This window comes from Endocarpon pusillum, assembly GCF_000464535.1.
Source record: "Endocarpon pusillum Z07020 unplaced genomic scaffold C670349, whole genome shotgun sequence".
In the NCBI taxonomy this organism is placed as follows: domain Eukaryota; kingdom Fungi; phylum Ascomycota; class Eurotiomycetes; order Verrucariales; family Verrucariaceae; genus Endocarpon; species Endocarpon pusillum.
Window position 1 is genome coordinate 39,926 of NW_006913447.1, and position 19,260 is coordinate 59,185.

The following is a 19,260-nucleotide window of genomic DNA, read 5'->3' on the forward strand; positions in this document are numbered from 1 at the left end:
TCACTCGGTGCAGTAAGACTGGGCTTTCGCGAAGCTGGTAAGGCCCCTTGGGGGACAGGTTTCTATTCCTTGCGGCTGATGTAGGTGTTTTCTTTCATGTCGTATGGATGAACGCCTTTAGAGAAACTGTTGGCTCCAGGCCGGGGTAGACGAGTGGAGAACAGGGTAGATTATGACAGAGGGTAGTGCCATGGAGGGGTTGGTTTGTTCAAGGCAGGAGTCGTCAACGGTGAAAGCATGCAGCGTACTACAGGCAATGTGCTACAGCGGGCAGTATCGGTACTTCTTTGTGCTTGGCAGGAATTCCCGCTTCCATTGTAGTCCTTCACGCCTCCAGCTACAGGTGCAATTCCTATTCCTAATCCTACACCTCCTCCCACTCTTCCTTTGCCCCGTAGACCTTTACTCCTTGTATACTAATCTCTCAGGCACATACTATCTCTATTCTCGTATTTAATGCGGATGTCGCTACAACGCTGACCCCAAGTTTTCCCCTCTGCCTGCGGAGTGCCATTTTATGTGCATTGCGTATTGCTTCGCTTCGGCATACATCAGCAGCTGAGGTTCCACCAACCACTCCCCAGCCCGCTCCACAACTCGACTCTCTCAGCAACCCTTTCCACAAAGCCCCAACGCAAATCATCTCTGTTGCGTTGTGACACTATCGGCGACAAGAATCTCCCTGCTCTGGCCACGTTATCCATAAATCCTGGATCAAGTCTTCCATTCCTGATAATTGGCCCTTTGTTGTGACCAAGCAGCCACACCCAACCAATTGCTTGCCGAGGAACCCTTTCGTTCCTGGTGCCGGCGAAGGTGGCTCAAGAAAAGGACTAATTTGCCGTTGCTTCGAACTCGCCCAATCTGCCTATCCGCTCAAGGCATAGAATCCTGCAAATATGTCGCAGGATGTGATGAGAAGGTGAGCCCTCCTCGATATGCCTGCTTTGCGCCGGAGCCAACCATCTGCATAGGAAGCTCGTCATCATCGGCGACGGTGCTTGTGGGAAAACCTCCCTGCTCTCTGTGTTCACGCTGGGATATTTCCCTACCCATTACGTCCCAACAGTATTCGAGAACTACGTAACAGATTGTCGCGTGGACGGGCGAAGCGTGCAGCTGGCTCTGTGGGATACGGCTGGCCAAGAAGATTACGAAAGACTACGACCGCTTGCATATTCGAGAGCTCACGTCATCTTGATTGGCTTCTCAGTCGATAGTCCGGATTCATTGGAGAATGTGCAGCATAAGTGGGTAGAAGAAGCCAGAGAACGATGTCCCGATATTCCTATCATACTGGTCGGTCTGAAGAAAGATCTAAGGGAAGATCCGCTTGCTGTGGAGGAGATGAGGAAGAAGAGCCAGAAATTTGTCTCGGCAAAAGATGGAGAGAACATGGCTCAGATGTGTGGAGCCAGGAAGTACTTGGAATGCTCGAGTCTGACAGGTGAGGGAGTGGATGATGTGTTTGAAGCAGCAACGAGAGCAGCCCTCCTGAAGTTCGACAAGGGCAACGGTTCTGGAGGTGGTTGCTGTGTGATCTTATAATGCGATAATCCCCGTGTTCAACCAACTTCCATCTTCAACGGCTTTCTTCTCCGGTTTTTGTGGCGTTGCATTGCAGGGAGCGTCTGAGACGGGAGTTGGTGGAGAGGGTTTGAGGAGGCGGACAACCAGAACACGCAGTCAACAAGTGACTCTGACATGATTTCAAGCAATGACCAATGATGCCCACATTCTCTTGCGACTATCGTCCTCACCATATATGTTCGAGGCCATATCGGTGTCGCTGTCATGGACCTTGCAAGGTAAGGCCGGCTCAATGGGTCGTCGGTAAGACCCCTCCGTCAAGTGTTGGAACTTTCATATGGGTAAGGGGTTGCAGCTCTATCGAAACTCCAATCTTCAATCATCCCCAACAGATGTACAGCGGCATGCAAGTCTTCATTCTTCAATTATGTACATTCTTCCGCCGGTATAAAGCCTTCATTGGCCTGGTTACCTTGCGCGATATCCCGCGGCCGTTCTGCTCATCCTTTCCATAGGACCTTTTGATATAAACCTTTCCGCAGCTCCAAATTACCTCAAAATATCCAAGCTCTAGCACATCCTCTCCTACTCACCGCGTCCAGCCGGAATTCCAAATCCTGGCTCCCGTTCCCGTCCCTGTCCCATCCCCGCTTGCACCCCCCACGTATTCCATCATTCCCCTAGTATACTCCATCGGCACACCATTTAATCCGAATACACCCGTCTTCATCATCGCCTTCCTAAAAAGTCTGCCCCCATCGCCCGCGCCAACCCTCAACTCCTCGCACGCATCACGCATGGCATTGTATTGTAATTGGAGAGAGGCTTGGCGTTGAGCTTTGAGCTTGTGGGTGTAGAGCTGCCAGGCACGGTGAATGGTCCAATGGCGGAGGGAGCGGTTACGGGAGAAACGTAGGGGCCGGGGAGTTAGGTTCATGGGGTGGTTGAGGAAATAGCGTATCATGGCTGTGGTAGTAGTAGAGGTGAAAAGTTAGTATTTAAGGATGATTGATTGAGAAAGGTTACGTTATGCTGCTAGGAATTATGAGCAACAAAGGATTTGAGATGGACTCACTGACTCGTCTATCCTTTTTCGGGGCCGCCTTCTTGCGTGCCAGCTGACATGTTGTGGATGAGAAAGGTGCTGTTCGCGCCGCAGCAATGCAGGAGGATGGTGTTCTGCTTTTCAACAACACGCTTCGGCATGCGGACGATATGGTGGCCTGTCGAGTTGCGCTGATTGGAATTTGAAATGCACTGGCTAGGGATGCCATGATTGTCGGGGTAGAGAAGTGCATCCTGAGGGTGCGAAACGTGCAGAGCTTGCGATACTTATCTTCAAGGCTTGCGGTGCTTCAAGCTCTCGAAGCTGGATCGCTCCGACAAAGTTTAGCTCGGAACCAGATTCGGAAAAATGCGGCATCCGAGCCGGATTCTAGGATTTTTTAACTACTAGTACTAAGTAGTCCATGAACGAGTGGATCTGTGCCAAGGGTTGGCTAAGAGTCGGTCTGAGCCCCCATTTTCCAGGGCCCGGACCGAACTGGTCTGAGCTCGACCCCCCCCTTAGGGCTCGGACCGGCTCGGACCATGTAGCAGCCTATTTAATATAAATGAGTGCGCAGAGTGCGTATTTACATGTATCCCCTCCGTACCCAGACAGGGGTGTAGAATGGATCAATTAGCGCTGTCGATCACTGCGGGGAGGATCTAAATGTCAACAAACACCCTATTTGAGCTATTTGAGGCCGTACTATCTAGCAATTGACTCCAATTGAGTGGTGATACTATGCCCAGCAGTCTCCTTCGATACAGAGCCAAATCTGGCACTTTGAGCACTCATAATGGGTCCTTGAGCCTCCTGAAATAGCTGTAGAAACGCTATTATTGACAGAGCGTGTGATATCTGTTCCAAATGCGCGTTTAGGTGCCCTTTTACGTATACAACCTGGCGGATGAAGCTTTCCCTATTGACACCGGCCAGAGGACTTCTTTTGTATGTGCTTATGGTGTCTTTGAAGCACTATAGGGGGTATAAGATCTGATTCTTCTTTCTCCTTGGTTTTCTTATCCGAATGTAGTAATTGAGAGCAGAGGGCCTCTACGAAATCTCTATGAGTGCTGTGCGTTCGTTTAGCGTTTGCTGTATGCGTTGCAGAACTCTATAGCTATAGTAAATACGCGTTGACACAGGCAACGTTGATAAGGAAGTAGATTAAAGGCATCTGCGTACGATAATTCTGCTTGCGATGACAAGTAAATGCTGCGCGTAGCTGATCCGCTTGATCTATACCCTTTATATAGTGGTTATAATCATCAATAGCCCTTAGTATAAAGAGATCCTTAAAGGGTAAGCCCTTAAATACAGGGTCAAGGATACATTGATTTTCAGAGGAGATTTTTGGGCATCTACGCGTTCGTTGAATTTGATCTTCTGTGCAATAGAGGCTATCCCCTCCGTACCCAAGATGTGTCAATTAGCGCCTTGGCATATATTAGGTACCTTTCCGGGCACCTTATGGGTACTGAATTTATGCCAAGGCGCTAATTGACACATCTTGGGTACGGAGGGGATAAGCAGTTTTAAGAGCATAAACAGCCTTATTATCTTGCCAAACAAAGGCTAATGTATTATTATTAATGACTTGTATTATTATAGAATCCCAGAGAAGCTCGCTATTATTGTTAAGATAGCGTTGAATTTGTAAGGGCATACTAGTAGCCTTTTTTCAGGTAGTTCTTATGCAGTAAATACCCATCGCTAAGAGGCACTGAGCTACTAGTATATTCAGAAAGAGATTATCTAGATAGATGCAGAATTTCAGCTTTGGTAGCTGCGTAGCAAGTCGTAAAACAAGTGCGTAAGTAGGGGCAAGAAGAGCGCTTTTTTCAGTATCCAAATCTGCTCCTGTGCCCTGTTGCTGTGGCCACTGTGTTTGTTGACCTTTTGTGAATGATTTAATGCCATTAACTCTTGAATGAAATAGCCAGCTCTAGATATATTTATAGTCGCTAATATACTATAGCTTGTAACCGTCAGTAATTAGCTTATTCTTGAGCTTAACTGTATGATTTAAACGCCCCTCAAAAGCCACTATTGCTTCGTTAATTGTAATATAAGAGGAGGGTATGTAAGCATTTCGGCAGGCTATTCGAATAAGGTCTGTAACGCGTTAAATTCGATAGAACTAAGGCGCATTTGGCTGTGTAGGAGCAGAATTCATACTGAAATAATAATGGATTTGCTGAAATCGATTTCGACCCATAAATTGACCCAGTTTATGCATCTTCTAATAATCACTACGTACAGCTAATTGATATAAGCCAAAATGAAGATGTATGCCCAGATATATACGTATTTCGGCGGGTGTAGTAGGTATCCAACGCCCTTTAAGATGAATATAGATTTTGGCGTACAAATTGGTTTCTTCAGAGAGGATTTCCACCACAACTGGGCTAAAGAAGAGCTCAAAAAAGCCTAATTCTGATAGATTAGAGTATTGAGAAGCTCCTGTTCGATTTAGAACGTAATTAGCCTCAAATTGAGGCAGTTCTGTTGGTATGAATGTAGGCAGTTCATCTGTACATTCTGGCGCTGGAGCGATCACTGCCAAGGCCTGATCGACATCATTTCGATCGATTGCAGACGGGTCAATTCTGCTTCGTTTTGACCGTTTAGTAACTTGTTCGAATCGCGGAGGTGAGCTCGATCTATATCTCAGAGGGATCTGGGTATTTCGCTGTGGTCGTAGCATATTTCGTGGTTGAAATCTCAAGAGCAAAGTCAGCTGCGGAGCGTTGTGTAGATCGAATGCGGCTTAAAAACCTTAATTTGAAAATTTTACGCTAATTGGCACATTGGGTACGGAGGGGATAGTACAAGAGTAAATGACTTATTGGTCTATATTTCAATGATTTCCTCTTGTTTCAACATACCAGAATATATATGCCATCACTCGCATGGACCGTTTCAGCCTCAGTCCTAAAGAATGACGCTCAGCGCGAAAACATACATTCTCTTCTCCCCAGCGGACATCCACTGATTGCTGTATGCATCTATTGTGGTGTATCTGTAACGAGCGTGATCGTGGATTTCCCACGCGGCCTTCAGCACCCATGGTCACTTTCTGCCAGGTGTCACACTGGCGCCTCTCTCATGCAGAAGAATGACCTTGAAACAGCTCAAACTAAACCGGAAACACCAAGAGGTTCCCATGAGTTTGGTAAGGTTTTCTTCTACAATAAGAATGGAAGTGGCGGCTCTCCATCCGGTCGAGGAGAACCCCTGTTCTTGAAGTCGTTGAGACCGACCAGAGTTACTGGGTAACTTTCAATGAGTGCCAGGGACGGACTTGCGACGGCGGCCCGAACGAAAGCAAGAACAAATTGAATCCAGACGGTCGATCGTTCACCCACCTCCGATTCTCGTCTAATGTTGAAAAACACGCTCCCGTTGAATGGAACAGCACACCAATAATCGGGATGATAGGAGATGTATGAGCGTGTCACGCAAATCTGAGGTTCGGCCTGCTTGGGGTCTTTATTATCGTCGCCAAAGACTCTCGGCCAGAGCTGGTTGAAATGGATAAGAGCTTGTACGATTCGCTTGAAATCAAGTGCTCTCTTATTGGTCGAGACAGCAATTGACAGAGGCGGAAAGATTCCGTTGAATCCATCAACGATATAATATTTGCCAAAATAACCCCAAGTGGCCCTGTACCACTCCTTCCAAGGTTCGGAGGGGTTGAAATAGGGCGTTCTTAGCAAATACTTGCCTGGAAGCATTGTGGGTCAGCAGAGTCACAATGCACGGCCTTTGGAGTAATCCACAGGGGCGAAGCTTACTTACACGGTGCTGCAAGGGAAGGCTGGCGATTTTCAGCTTCCAATGGGATAAGTTCCCAAGAATCGGGATCATCCGTCTCTCCAAAATTTCGGAGGCGCATCCTGGGATGAATGGTTGACACTTCACCGTTGTGGGTATTGATAAAAGTCTGCTCAAAGTCCTTGGTGGAAATGCTATTGGGAGTAATCAAAAGCTCTGAATTGACTTGGATGAAGAGATCGCTATCTCCACGGTTCATTGAAGATAGCCATTCTAGCTCTATGCTGTCTGGGAAACTGCTTGCTGCACTGACATTTCTCCTTGGCAGGATTGACGATACTGTGAGAGAGCATCCGCGGACCGCTGCCCGACTGTTGAATGGGCTTTCTGGAATATTGTTGCGCGATGACGTTGGCTTTTCATGGAGCTGCGACAATCTGGTCGGTTGCGACCTCAGGGAATTTACGGTCTGCGGTTGATTTGCACTTCTGTGACGACCCTGAGAATGGCGCTCGGTGCCTGACACTGCCAAACCCGCAAGCTGTCGACTAAGAGAGGGCTTCTGAGGGCCTTTGAAGCCTCCTTCTGTACGTGAAGGCAATGAGTGAGTCTTTGATGCCATGTTAATGACTTCGTAAACTTGTTGGAATAGTTTAAGCTGTGATTGATTTGCACCCGGGGCAACGCTTCGAATGGTTAGAATGCAGACAGAATGATAAGATGCAAGAAACAGAGGCGATGTTATGTGAAGATAAACAATTAAAGAGGACATCAAAAGGAGTGGAACTATTTCGGCGAAAGTGTTTTAAGAGCAAGAGGGTGTTCTCCGAAAGGAGTCTTGGCATCGAAGCCGTGTTTGATGGTATGTGCCTCGACGAAGATAGATGAATAAATACGGAGTTATGTACGTTGGCTTATCGCTACCGACTGCTCTGTAGCACCGGACGTTCGGGATTTATGTGTTTGACTAACTCCACGGTGAAACGAGAATAGGCCTCAAACAGGGTGTGCTTGATTACTTACCAGGAGAAGGGGTAGCTAAAGATATGTTGACCATTTTATGACCATATTTTCAGCAAAATACATTCTAGTAAATAAGATTTATTGAATCACAGACGACTAAGTTGTATATCATGGTACACTCTAAGCAATCTTGTAGTTAGGCTTGATCTAAGCGCACTTTCTGCTAAGTGCTGCATCCTTTGAGGGGCTAAGGCAGCGCCTAAAAACGCGTGAGCGGACCAGATTTTAACTGCGACGTCATTCCCAGACATGCTCCAAGCTAGAATCTTCAACTAAATTAGTATACCTTTAGCTGCAGGATGCTGGACTTCTGTCTATTTTCAACTTCACCACCAGTAAGATCCGTGGCCGTCTATTCCAGCATTTCCAATGGTTTGTGCCAACAGTGCGACTACTTGGGATGGGAAGATAGGATATGCATGGGCGGACATGGTGCTTTTCGCTAAATCATTGCTACAGGGCCCATGCGTCTTGAGAGAAAGTTTCCCTCCACCTACATGCTCCCGATTACCATTCTTGGACTGAGTTCCATGTTTCATCAATTTTAGAACCTTCATCAACGTCCCACGCCTCGCCGTGGAGTACCAACCGTCAGTCAGCGGGTCTGCTCATTCTCAACATCAGTCTCAGCCGAGCGAAGGGGGGTCTCCTCGCTCGGCTGATCCAGATACCTTCCGCTACTAACTTGCTCGTCGGTATGCTCGATGACTCTGCCCTGAGGGTACTCCCGACGTCTGGCACTCTCGTCTTGGAACCACCCGGGCCTGTTCCTCTGCAAGAGCACGAACATGGCCTAGAACGGTGAGCATCCTGTGTACCTACTTCGGTCTCGAGTCCTTACCTTAGTTGCCAAGCTTAAAGCCCCTACCACTATCCAAATTGCCAAAACTTGTTTCTCTTTGCCCCTCCACAGCGCCTCACAACTCCTCTCCCTCCCAAAGTTTGTTTTGCAAGCCGCTGCTCCGTGATGGTCTGGGAAAGGCCAGGGCTGATCCAGGGGAGTTCGCAGGCCACAGCACTCCAAAGCATCTTGGATGCCTCTGATGGCGTTTGCGTTGTGATGCTGGAACATTGTGCGCCAGCGGTGCTCGAGCTCGCACGACAGCAAGTTTGGCTGTAGGAGTGTGGATGCGAGTGTGACGAGGACGGTGTCAAGGAGGCTCAGGGTGGATAAGACGGCTGGTTGCTGGCGTGCGATGAAGTGCTTTTTAAGGTACCCTGGGAAATAGGTGCCAAACAAGGCGGAGATCGGTAGTAAAATCGATAGAATGTGTCCGAGAGCCGGTGTGGGTAGAGAGAAGTGGCTAGCGAGTACACTTGCGTAGATCGCGAGGATGGTGAGTCCAGTGGCAATCTGGATAGACAGATAGCATAATTCAGCACTCTGTTAATTATTTGAATATGCCAGCAGGCTACAGACCACGGCACTGGCCACGCCGACAAGTATGGCAAGCATATTTTCGGCTTTTGTGTTTACTCTCTGTGAATGCTTTAGAGTTGCTACAACTGTGTCACTGGCCTCGTTCGGGTTCTGGGTATGATGACGGTGGGTTGAATTATTGACGAGCAGTGAGCAGTGAGCAGTGTGCAACTGGAGTTCCTCATGGATAGGCACCAAAGAGTCTTGGCGGACCCTCTGGATGGTGGCATTGCAACAGTACATCTGCTGCCAGTGTTTGACATGTACTTCTCCTCCAGCCTGGCATCAATTTTGAACAGATGAGGCATTATGCATGCTGTTGATCTGAGTCTGCTCTTGGGATAGATGTGATGCAGAAATGCATCGTTCCTCCATCACCGTGCATAATGGCAGTTGAAGTTCTGTGAAGCGTAGATTTCTCGTGATTCATCTTCTTGCCCCCCCCTCGACTTCTCTCGGATACCTACGTCTCTACAGATTTTTATTATACAACAAAACTTCTCCAGCAATCCTTCCATCTCTTTTCTGATCATATCTCTTTCCATCATGGGTGGCTGGTGTTCCCGACACGACTGACAAAGCTTTTGGAGGTGAAAAGCTCAGGTTGAGAAGTGTCAAACAGCTAGAAGAAATGGCTCTGTTCTCTCTCAAAAGTGGCGCAGGGCGCGCAGAAATAAGTACAAATTGCAGCGAAATTAGCAGCGAATTGCGGCAGAAATTGACCAATCAAAAGCAGGCAAAACGCAGAGGTAACGCGTAGAATTAGCGTCTGACAAGAAGGTAGCCTACTATCCCATTTCGTGCTGGTTGGTACGAGTTATCGACATAGAAACCGAAGGGACTCTCCAGGTCCTCATGGAGCGCTCGGAGATATCTTCTCCGCTCGGAGGTTGGCTGGCGCTTCAATTATCTGGCCGAACTTCGGATTAGCAAGCTTTTCTGGACAACTTTCTACCTTGGCAATCTCGGAAACAAGGACGATGTTCGTCGGTTTGATGTGAACACCATTGGTCGACATAAATCTCGGAGGACATCCTCTATCTTGTTTTCGTTCTGATGCTAATAGGGCGCCATTGCCCGCACGAGGGATAAAATATGACAAGAATAGTGCCAGGTCTATTTCAAGACGACGGAAACAACCAAGTGCAACTCCGTTTGGCTCGAGGGATTGCAGACCCGGGTAGTGGACTCCATTATCTGGTTACGGACGGTCGACGGGGATCTTTCACACTCAATGCTCAAGCTCGGCGACCACGGAAAGCACGTCACTCAATTGGGATGCAGACACACTGAAACCATGGGCCCTGGAAGATGAATTATCGGACAGCCCTCCGACTCAGTCCCATACACTAGCGTGGGAAAGTGAGACCGAGACTTCTAAGTCTCGGTCAGCAGAAATTCCATCCTGCCACCCACAGAAGCGGAGAAAAGAAAATTTTCATGATAAGGCATAAAACTACTCGCCCGTCTGCTAGCCATGATGATTCCCCAGTTTGCTCTAGAGGAGAAACACTGAAACTGATTGGGGGATTAGGAGCCGCAACCAAAGATCTCTCGCTCGATGAATAAAAACGATTAGCTGGGGGTCTTACGATAATTCAGGACTCCTCTTGAGCTTGAGGCAGTGTCATAACCACCCTCCATTGGAGTTCACTTGACTTCCAGACGATATCCCGACTGACCAGACAAGCCCGCTTCTTGCGCTAGGCTACATCGGAGGGATTCTCTGCTGTGGAACAGTCTGATGATCGTATATTGATTTGTGTTACATTTGATCAATGTCAACATTCTCCAGTTGAGTTGCCTGTACCCATTGCTAGCACCGAGCTGTGCCATTGATATCACGACCTGGGTGATTGGACAACTTGACAAGTTCAAAGGACCTTGATGCCGACTGCAATTCCAAAGTGATCGCTGACCCAGGCATTGATTTTCGTGTGAACCAATTCCCTTCTTACGAGTTGTTCTTCATCTCGGAACTTTGCTACGGCGCTCTCAGAAAAGTATATCTTGTGTGGCTCTTCCACATACTTTCCCCGTCTGAGGGACGATTTCTTAAATCTCTTGTACTCGAACTCCCAAGCCTCCACCTCCGTTTTCAGGCTGATACCGAGTCGTCCTAACCTGCCAGTGATATCTTGAGCCTCATGGATGGCGACTGTTTCGAGCGAACCCGTGTAGAAGAACTTGTCCATACGCTTCCGTTCCCGGCTGCTTTTCGACTGGTGGCTCCATGTATTTCCTCTAGCTTGGCCATAAGAGAGGTCTTTCTGGAACGGCTTGAAAACAGGGATGGGTGGTGCCGGCACGTCCTCCCAGACGCTTGTGGAAGAGGTGTTCTGATTTATCAATCGCATTCATATCCCCCCCTACAAGGCCTGCAGTTATCTTGGACTCTGTGGCAGGTGCCCCTTTCAGCAACGCTGAGATCAGGGCCAACTGACCAGGACGGTAGACTCTTCCTTCCCAAAGTGACTCCAGATGCGTCGTGCAAAGGCGGAAGGATTCCTTCAGCTGGGTACATCTGCCAGGGCTGAATACAGGAATATCAACAACAAGAGCATCCCTTCCCATCTTCGTGACAAATGGAACCCGGAAGCAACTCGTTATTGCCAGATGCCTCGGCGTCATCATGAGAGTGAAATATGGGTGAGCGCCCCATTCAATGTCTCTCAAGACAAAGGAATCCCCTGCAGTATCGGTGTAGATTGATTCCGGAGGTTCGACATTGGAGAGGACGAAATTCCGTTGTACCCAGGAGTTGTCCATGATGGCTTGGAGCGATTCACGCTGGACTTCTTGGAGCATGACAACAAGAGGTCCCGGTTCTTCCCCAAACAGTCCCGTGAGATGACCTAGCGCTGCGGAAGCGCGAGCTGCTGGGCCGGGCCCGAAGCACTCGATGTTCCCCGATACAACCTTAAGAAGCTTGCCCCGTCCCAACCCTTCTTGAACTTTGGTTTTCTCAAGCGCTACCCAGCTCGAGGATCGTGGGTCATGGATTTGTGGTCGGAGAAAACGAGGCGCCGGTCGTCCCTGAGAGATACGGCAGGGGGGCTGCTGGGCCCGTAGCCGGGATTTGGCATCGAGGTGTTCAAAGTACAGCTGACTTTCCGCATCTGTCAGGTGGCTGATGGAGCTAATGAAACTGGAGAGTCTTGTGAAGCCGAGCGGCCGGCCCGAGGCTGACCGTGAGAGAAGATGGGCGGAGATGGAAGACATGGCAGGTAGGGGTACACCCAAAAGGTAGGGTTTTATCGCCTTCATGGTCGCAACAGTAACACCTGGTGCTTTCTTTGCCTAGCCGCTTCCCACGACCGGCTCTAGGGTACTAAGTACTAGTAGATGTATACGTACTTCTAGCAGAGGATAATTTAATCGCTGCTGCAAAGAGATGGATACTACTAGTAGTAGCAATGCACCCACAAGTCTACCGCACAACTATTTCACAGAAAACACGTCCAAGTGGCCAAAAAAGCGCACCATGCGGATATTGACGGCTCCACCATACAAGGACAGCACGAGATGCAGATTACTAGTGGAGGATACATTCAGCTTGGGCCTAGAATGCTAATGGTCCAAGGATATTCCCGTGGAAGACTTGTAACCGTATCGGGCTTACATCCTCATCTGTTCACACGGCGTGGTACATATGGCCATGGTAAGCATGGTCCCAGTCGTTCATGGTCTTGTTCAATCCATCAAGCCGGAAACGGATTCGCATCATCCCACAAATGGCTTGCTGAATTATGGTCAGGCACTACACCAATCTGATGAAGCAGGCATATATCCCACCTTCGAAATGGGCACGTTGTCCGGCACGAAATGTCGAATGGGGTGGCTGATGAAGAGATCCGCTGATTTGATCTTGTCCCAGAGATAGCCCCATACGTCTGGTTGTGGAGTTGCGTCTTTCGATATTAAGTCACCACTTAGCTCGGTATGAGGACTGCCTTTCGTAATTTCACCTCACAAAAAGAGTCTGCCAAGACTTTTTTCTCATTGAAAACAACCCTGAATACTAATTTCAAAATAATTTACTTTTCCGCCAAGACTTCCATTTGAATAATTTGTCAAATCTAAAAGTCCTGATTTGATTTGATGAAACCACGGATTTGATATGATGAAAGCACGGATTTGATTTATTTGATTTATTTGACTCAATTGATTCAAACGGACACCCTGAGTCTACCCGGTGTGATGGCCCTGACGAGAGGGATCATGTCTGGCATCTGCGAATCATCCACAATGATGACATCTGCACCACCTTGAGCTGGTGAAGCCAAAGGGCGCCTTCAGGGAGCCAGTGTCTCTCGACATTTTCGCATATACAGTCGTCCATTGCTTGCTTGTTCTCGGCCGTCAATCGTACATCTGGTTCTACCACACCTTGCAAGATATTTTGATTCATCTTCGTGATGCGGAAGATTCCTACTTTCGGCTTGAGAACGTACCTGGAAAGCAAGTCGGGAAGGTTTACGAATTTTAATGCGATGCGATTGCCTCAGACCTCTCACCATTTCACGTCCATGGCTAGGACCCTGGAGAAGCGCATAAGCGCATGTCTCATCAGGGCAACTCCTCCACCTTGCGACGTACTGCTGAAGAATGGGCTAATGACCTTCCACTGCTCGAGGTCGCTGGCATAGTACATCATTGAGTCTCACGTTCCAGAACCGACAATCTTTCTGAAATCGTCAAGCGTGGCCAGGTGGGCATGATCTGCGGCGTCGACCAAGACTTGCCCTCGAAAATCGACTTGCAACGGTGGCGTCTGGTTAGGACCAAAGTAACTGCCAATGGATTAGTGCGAAGATCGAGGGACAATTTTGGATAGGTGGGACTGGTATGATACACTTCCTAGTTATGGAATCCGCTTGCTCCTTAACGCTCCTACTATCCCAAGATATCTGATTATGCTCTGCTTTCAATCCTCTAATGCTGTAATTGTGCGGACTGATTGGAAGACGTCAAGCTCGGCCCATAGTCTAGAGCAGAGGGCTGGACTCATGGAGGCTACTTTCTGCGGCACGCCTGCCCAGAATCTTGCACAAATGTTCCTGTTCGTACTTTGATAGTTTTGAGATGGAGCCAGCAATTGAATCTTCATGAAGCATGATGCTCATCATTCTAACTGACGTGATCCACGCAGAAGTCAAGTAAATAGACACCATCGTGGATCGCGAGGGCAACCATCCCCTGTTAGAATCCGAGAAGACCACTGAGATGCCTGCAAATACCGCCTGGGGTTTAACCTTAGCATTTTCCAGCCTGAAGCTTTTAGTAGTGTTCTAAGCGCCATTATATTTCAATGTGAGTGGAATCACCATACATTGAGATGAGCACAGAGGGAGCTTTTGTTCTCCAATTCCTCATTCACGATCCGCTTGTGGTGATGCGACGTCATCTGCCCGGCGTCGTGACCATGTCCAAGTGCCATGATTGCACGAACATACAGAGCCAGGCTTTTGGCTTCTTGTGCGTGACATGAAGAACTGCAGAAGGCATGATGCGTGGTATGGCTTGATCCTCAGTTGGGAAGTGAGATTGCACGCGGTTTTTCTAGGAGTTCAAGCCTGGGTGCAGAAATCGTAATAGATGACTGTTACTTGTTATATAGCAAAAACCGAAGTGCTTTTACCACCACAACCTATTCCAGAATCATGCAGACCAACCTTCAATCTCGTTCTTCTCCTGGCTGGCTTGCTGAACTTGCTATGCAAATTGTACATTGCCTATCGTAAATGGAGGACCCTTGAACCTGCAGGTCACGGCAGGGTCTATTCTGGCATTGGCATATCCTTTACATCTCGCCTCGGTTTGTCATCCGTGGACATGTCGTTTCAGGCGCTGCGGCCTTTTTACAGCACCTGAGACCGGGACCAAGTCCATGACTGAGGACGTTGGGGATCGATCGGCACAGCTGTGGCCTGATTGAAGCTCTCATCACATCACATACCTCATCACGGAGCCAGAGAGGGCATGAAATCGGTGGACTTTTCTCCATACGTCTTGAAGGATCTGCTGTCATCGAAGGAGAAGTCGATTGACAAAAACCGCAGAACTTGTCGCGACTTCAATACCGGCGATCGACAACGCTATTTCGAAGCATACTACTCACTTTTGGATGTATGGAGTGATATATTTTCCTGTCGAGACAAGCAAGCTCGACACCAAGTAAGACCAGCCTCTTCATCGTCCACGTTGCATCTTACACTGGCCCATAGAAGCAGGGTATCCATCAAATCAAACAAAGCAAATCGAGGCCCTGATTTGCTTTGACTACTAGTATTTGATCAAATCCGACCTTTGCTTTGGTTGGCTGATTTGTCAAATCGAGGCAAATCTCAGTAAGCAATATATTTCTAGGGGGTTATTTGATTTCTCGTCCAGATTAAGTGTCCGCCAAGACTATTATTATTCTATCGAAAATATCCTCAAATTTCACATTAAGAGACTTTTCTGCCAAGACTTCAGTTTGATTAATTTGTCAAATCCACGGAAGTTGATTTGCTTTTTTGACTGAAAGCACTGATTTGATTTGATTTGATTGACTAATTTGATTTGATTTGATAGACACACTGCCCATACCAGCCACTGCGCCGCCCACCGAAATCAATGCTGAGACCAACATCAATTGAAACTGTTTCAATGCTTACTACTAGTAGTAGTATGTTCTGGTGACAGACTTAGTGGGAGTCTTGGCTTCCCAAAATCTTCTCAATGGCCGGTATAAGATTTGACAGTTGAAACCGACCACATGTAAGGAGTACTAGGACACCGGAGACTACTTCAGCCTCCTGCCGGCGCTACCACCGCTTCGTATTTCTGCTACTCATCAGTGTCAGCATTTGTTTCTTGTACGCGGCACCATGTTTCTGGTTCAATGGAGGGCCAAACTCGTGATGAAGACATGTTTAGACAACCATGTTTCATTTGGAATGTTCTCCTTCGATCTTCTTTCTACATCCTGTTCGTCGACTTGCGTCGAGCTCTATTCCACACCTCATCTTGAATTAATTCCGAATTCCTCACTCCTTCCATCCTTGAGCTGCCATGTGTAAACTAACACGTTATGAGTACTGCCTGCCGTGTGACCAGCCACTTCCCAAAGAGGAGCTGGAGAGATGTGAAGAGTGGTCGGAACTCGCAGCGAAAGCTAAGAAAGGAGACCCCACCGCCAAAACACAACTCAAGGCTCATATGGAATGTAAGCATCTACCCATTCTACCGTTCTTCTCACCTGTGCGAAGAAGCTTCACAGACGCAGGTCTATTCCTCCATACAACAGAGAGGTGACAGCTATCCAGATACTCAAAAGTACCCACATATTAAAACCATTCATGTCGGTGGCCAGGAACTACCTGGCAAGACTTGCGTTCCAAGCTACCTCGATAAACAATATTTTGGTGGTCGCCAGGCTGAGCAGTTCGACGTGTCTGTTTGTCCTCCATCGTACAGCATACATACTAATAAAAGCTGCAGATATTACAAACGATGCGATGGCTCTTATCGGAACAGTTCCGGAAGACTCCTACCGAAGCGAGCGCTCCAGGATATTAAGGGGGGAGAAAAGTGCGCCTGGAAGGGTCGACGAAGAGGTTAGCGGCTTCTGTGTCAGGGAAGTCAGGCACTCCAACCTGTGCTTGCTGGCAAGCTCGGTCGTCTGCACGTTCTGGAGAGAAGGATTAGTGGTGTGTCAACTATCCGAGGGTGTTTACTTGTGGCTCCTCAACTCCAAAGGTCCATTTGCTAAAGCGGCATGGTACCGGTTACACCCAGCCAGGCCAGGAGCAGATCCTACCAAGTCCTTATACTTCAATGTCAGCAGAGCCTGGTTAGGATGCATTCAGGCAGCCAATTACTCGTAAATACGTCATCTCTTACATCAAGAACAAACCATCTTCGCCAGTCAGACGTCAAAATGTTGGCACCCTACGGTTCCTGCCAAAACTCAAGCGGATGGATTTTTCAGCTATGAAGCCCTTTATCATTTGCGTCGCCATGCATGTCCTAGTCTACTTGCAGCTGCTGAAAGGAAGTTGAAAGCGCTAAGTAGAATCAGAAAAGCAAGAAATCCTACCAGGGTGAGAAAATGGTTCGCAACTGATCTGATGTTCTCTCACGTTCACCAATGAAGCCATGATTATTTTGACATGAGCAGTCACTTATGAAACTCATGGATACGATGCTGCCAGGTCTGGCCGTTAGAGACATGTATAAAGGTAGTAAAATACACATTGTTACTTAAATGCAAAACACTCAAACAAACGCCTCAATTTGCAGAAATATCACTGAATCTCCTGCTTAACAATTCTCTCGTCCAAACACGATCCTTTTTAGTTTGGCTACTTTGCTTCTCGGTCCAGTACTCATTCTTACGGGCTGAGTAAAAACGTGTCGCAATGGACTCGCTGGCGATCATATACGACATTGTTAAGTATCGACTGCCTCAACTTGTTTGAAAACTTGACCGGCCAAAACGATGATGATCTCGACATGGTAGTGGTCAAATACCGGAACGCGTCTGCGGATCCCGGAGATAGCGATGGCGAAAGTATTCGTGCAATCCAAAAACATTCCTCTCTCTGGGTGGTGTCATACATCGGCGCTGTTACTGACCCCAGTGTCCCGCTCGACGCACGCTTACGAGACGACGGGAAAACGAAGGCCATGGTGGTCGGGCTCCTACACTCGATCGATAAAAGCCTTCGCCGACGTAAGCGAGATTCCTCCTAGAATTAAACAGATTCACGTGTTGATATATCTTTAGTTGATGCTTTTAACCCAGCGGTGGAGCAAGAGAAGAAGATCGTATAAGGGCAATGTCATGGAAAATGGATAATGGAGCAAGAATAGGAAGCATCCATCAAGGCTGTCAAAGAAGCAATCGAGATGCTTCACGCCCACCCTGTAGGTATTCACTCAGCTTTGCGGCCGCCATTATCTACTCCCGGCATACCCGAGAGTTCTCTCCTACTAGTATACCAGCCCAAGCAGAAGATCTTGGCTTCGAGCCAAATATTGTTGAGCTCCTTAGACGGAGATTTCGAGACGCTCCGCGAACGCTCCTGGAGCAGTTGGCAGCTACTGTTGCCAACTGGAGAAGACGCGTATTGTATGAGATACGCCGCCAAAAGCAGGGCACAGACAATTCAGCCACTCAACTTGATGAGTCTGATGATGTCGTTTGTCCGTTCTGCTCCGTGCCTCTGGACAGGTACTCAAGTACCAACTGCGGATGAGTCCACTAATTGAGTTTTCGTCCCTTACCCATTCTCACAGCGCAGTGTATCCACCAAATCAAATTAGTCAAACAAATCAAATCAAATGCTTGGCAAATCAAATCAATTCCGTGCCTTTGTCAAAGCAAATCAACCTCTGTGGATTTGTCAAATTAGTCAAATTGTATGCGTAACAGACAGTTAGATGTCAACCTGCTGTGCAGAGTGCGTGTTACGAATCCTCCCGCGACCTACGCCAAGGACCATATTCCCTGTGGCACTGACCATGGCTCACAGAGCTCATCTCGGACCCAGCTCCCCGCCGCTATTCTAGCTATCACTGACGACAGGTACCCACAGTTGTCTGTACCTGGCCTTAGCGAAATAAGGGGCACAGACATGTATATAGAGCGTTATGTTCCCACTTTCGTTTCCTTTTCTTCACGCTTCGTCTTGTATATTAGGCCCAACCATAGCTCTCCTGACATTACGAAGCGTCCCACTTATTTTTATCTTCTGGTCCTTAGGTCCGCCTTAACTTATTTTCCCTTGTCATTGTTCCTTGTTGCTTAGTCTGGGCAGTGGAAGAACCCCTGCCTCTCCTTCTTTCATCCTGTTCTGCGTCCCTTTCTCTTTAAAAGAGTCTGAGATCTCCCTTGAGTCCTTTTTATCTATAGAAGCTATAGCTAATGCCCGGATACGTCTTAATAACGACATAGTTGATCTACAAAAACCCTTTTATATACCTATTCTTATATATAATCCGGCTCTAATTTATACTCCCTAGCCCTTTAAGCACCTAGCTTAAGATCCGACTTAAGGCCTAATAGCTTAGACCTTATTAGTAATAGCTATAGTTTTATAATAAAATTAATAACTCTAGTATATACTTACGAAGTCAGAAAAGATTATAAACATTCTTATATTTAGTAGCCAAAGGCCTAATACTTATAAAGACCTAGAAAGATTTAAGGTAAGCCTTACTTTAAAATTCAGAGTTAATACTAATAAATACTTTATGTCTATATTACGTATTTATTATATATTCTTTTAACTATAGGATTAGCTCAGAAACCTTCTTTATACTTCTTAAAGTAATATGATAGCTTAGACCTTATTAGTAATAGCTATAGTTTTATAATAAAATTAATAACTCTAGTATATACTTACGAAGTCAGAAAAGATTATAAACATTCTAATCTTTATTCGCTTAAAGCCGAATATTTATAAAGACCTAA

At 47.3% G+C, this 19,260-nt stretch overlaps 5 protein-coding genes across 5 annotated transcripts; 2 read left to right on the forward strand and 3 right to left on the reverse strand.

Moving 5' to 3' along the window:
• Positions 1-899: 899 nt before the first annotated feature.
• On the forward strand, positions 900-1,548 carry EPUS_08677 (GTP-binding protein rho2; the record flags this gene model as incomplete). The annotated part of the gene is made up of 2 exons (XM_007787371.1): positions 900-911; positions 979-1,548. The coding sequence occupies 2 exons, from the start codon at positions 900-902 to the stop codon at positions 1,546-1,548; spliced, it is 582 nt and encodes a 193-aa protein (XP_007785561.1).
• Positions 1,549-5,766: 4,218 nt separating this feature from the next.
• EPUS_08678 (uncharacterized protein) lies at positions 5,767-6,977 on the reverse strand (the record flags this gene model as incomplete). Its single annotated transcript, XM_007787372.1, has 2 exons — positions 5,767-6,305; positions 6,380-6,977. The coding sequence occupies 2 exons, from the start codon at positions 6,975-6,977 to the stop codon at positions 5,767-5,769; spliced, it is 1,137 nt and encodes a 378-aa protein (XP_007785562.1).
• A 996-nt stretch (positions 6,978-7,973) lies between these two features.
• Positions 7,974-8,834, reverse strand: EPUS_08679 (uncharacterized protein; the record flags this gene model as incomplete). The annotated part of the gene is made up of 3 exons (XM_007787373.1): positions 7,974-8,171; positions 8,220-8,732; positions 8,799-8,834. The coding sequence occupies 3 exons, from the start codon at positions 8,832-8,834 to the stop codon at positions 7,974-7,976; spliced, it is 747 nt and encodes a 248-aa protein (XP_007785563.1).
• Positions 8,835-10,672: 1,838 nt separating this feature from the next.
• EPUS_08680 (uncharacterized protein) lies at positions 10,673-12,020 on the reverse strand (the record flags this gene model as incomplete). The annotated part of the gene is made up of 2 exons (XM_007787374.1): positions 10,673-11,137; positions 11,172-12,020. The coding sequence occupies 2 exons, from the start codon at positions 12,018-12,020 to the stop codon at positions 10,673-10,675; spliced, it is 1,314 nt and encodes a 437-aa protein (XP_007785564.1).
• Positions 12,021-17,297: 5,277 nt separating this feature from the next.
• Positions 17,298-17,618, forward strand: EPUS_08681 (uncharacterized protein; the record flags this gene model as incomplete). The annotated part of the gene is made up of 2 exons (XM_007787375.1): positions 17,298-17,517; positions 17,572-17,618. 2 exons carry the CDS (start codon positions 17,298-17,300, stop codon positions 17,616-17,618), a joined length of 267 nt encoding a protein of 88 aa, XP_007785565.1.
• Positions 17,619-19,260: the final 1,642 nt, after the last annotated feature.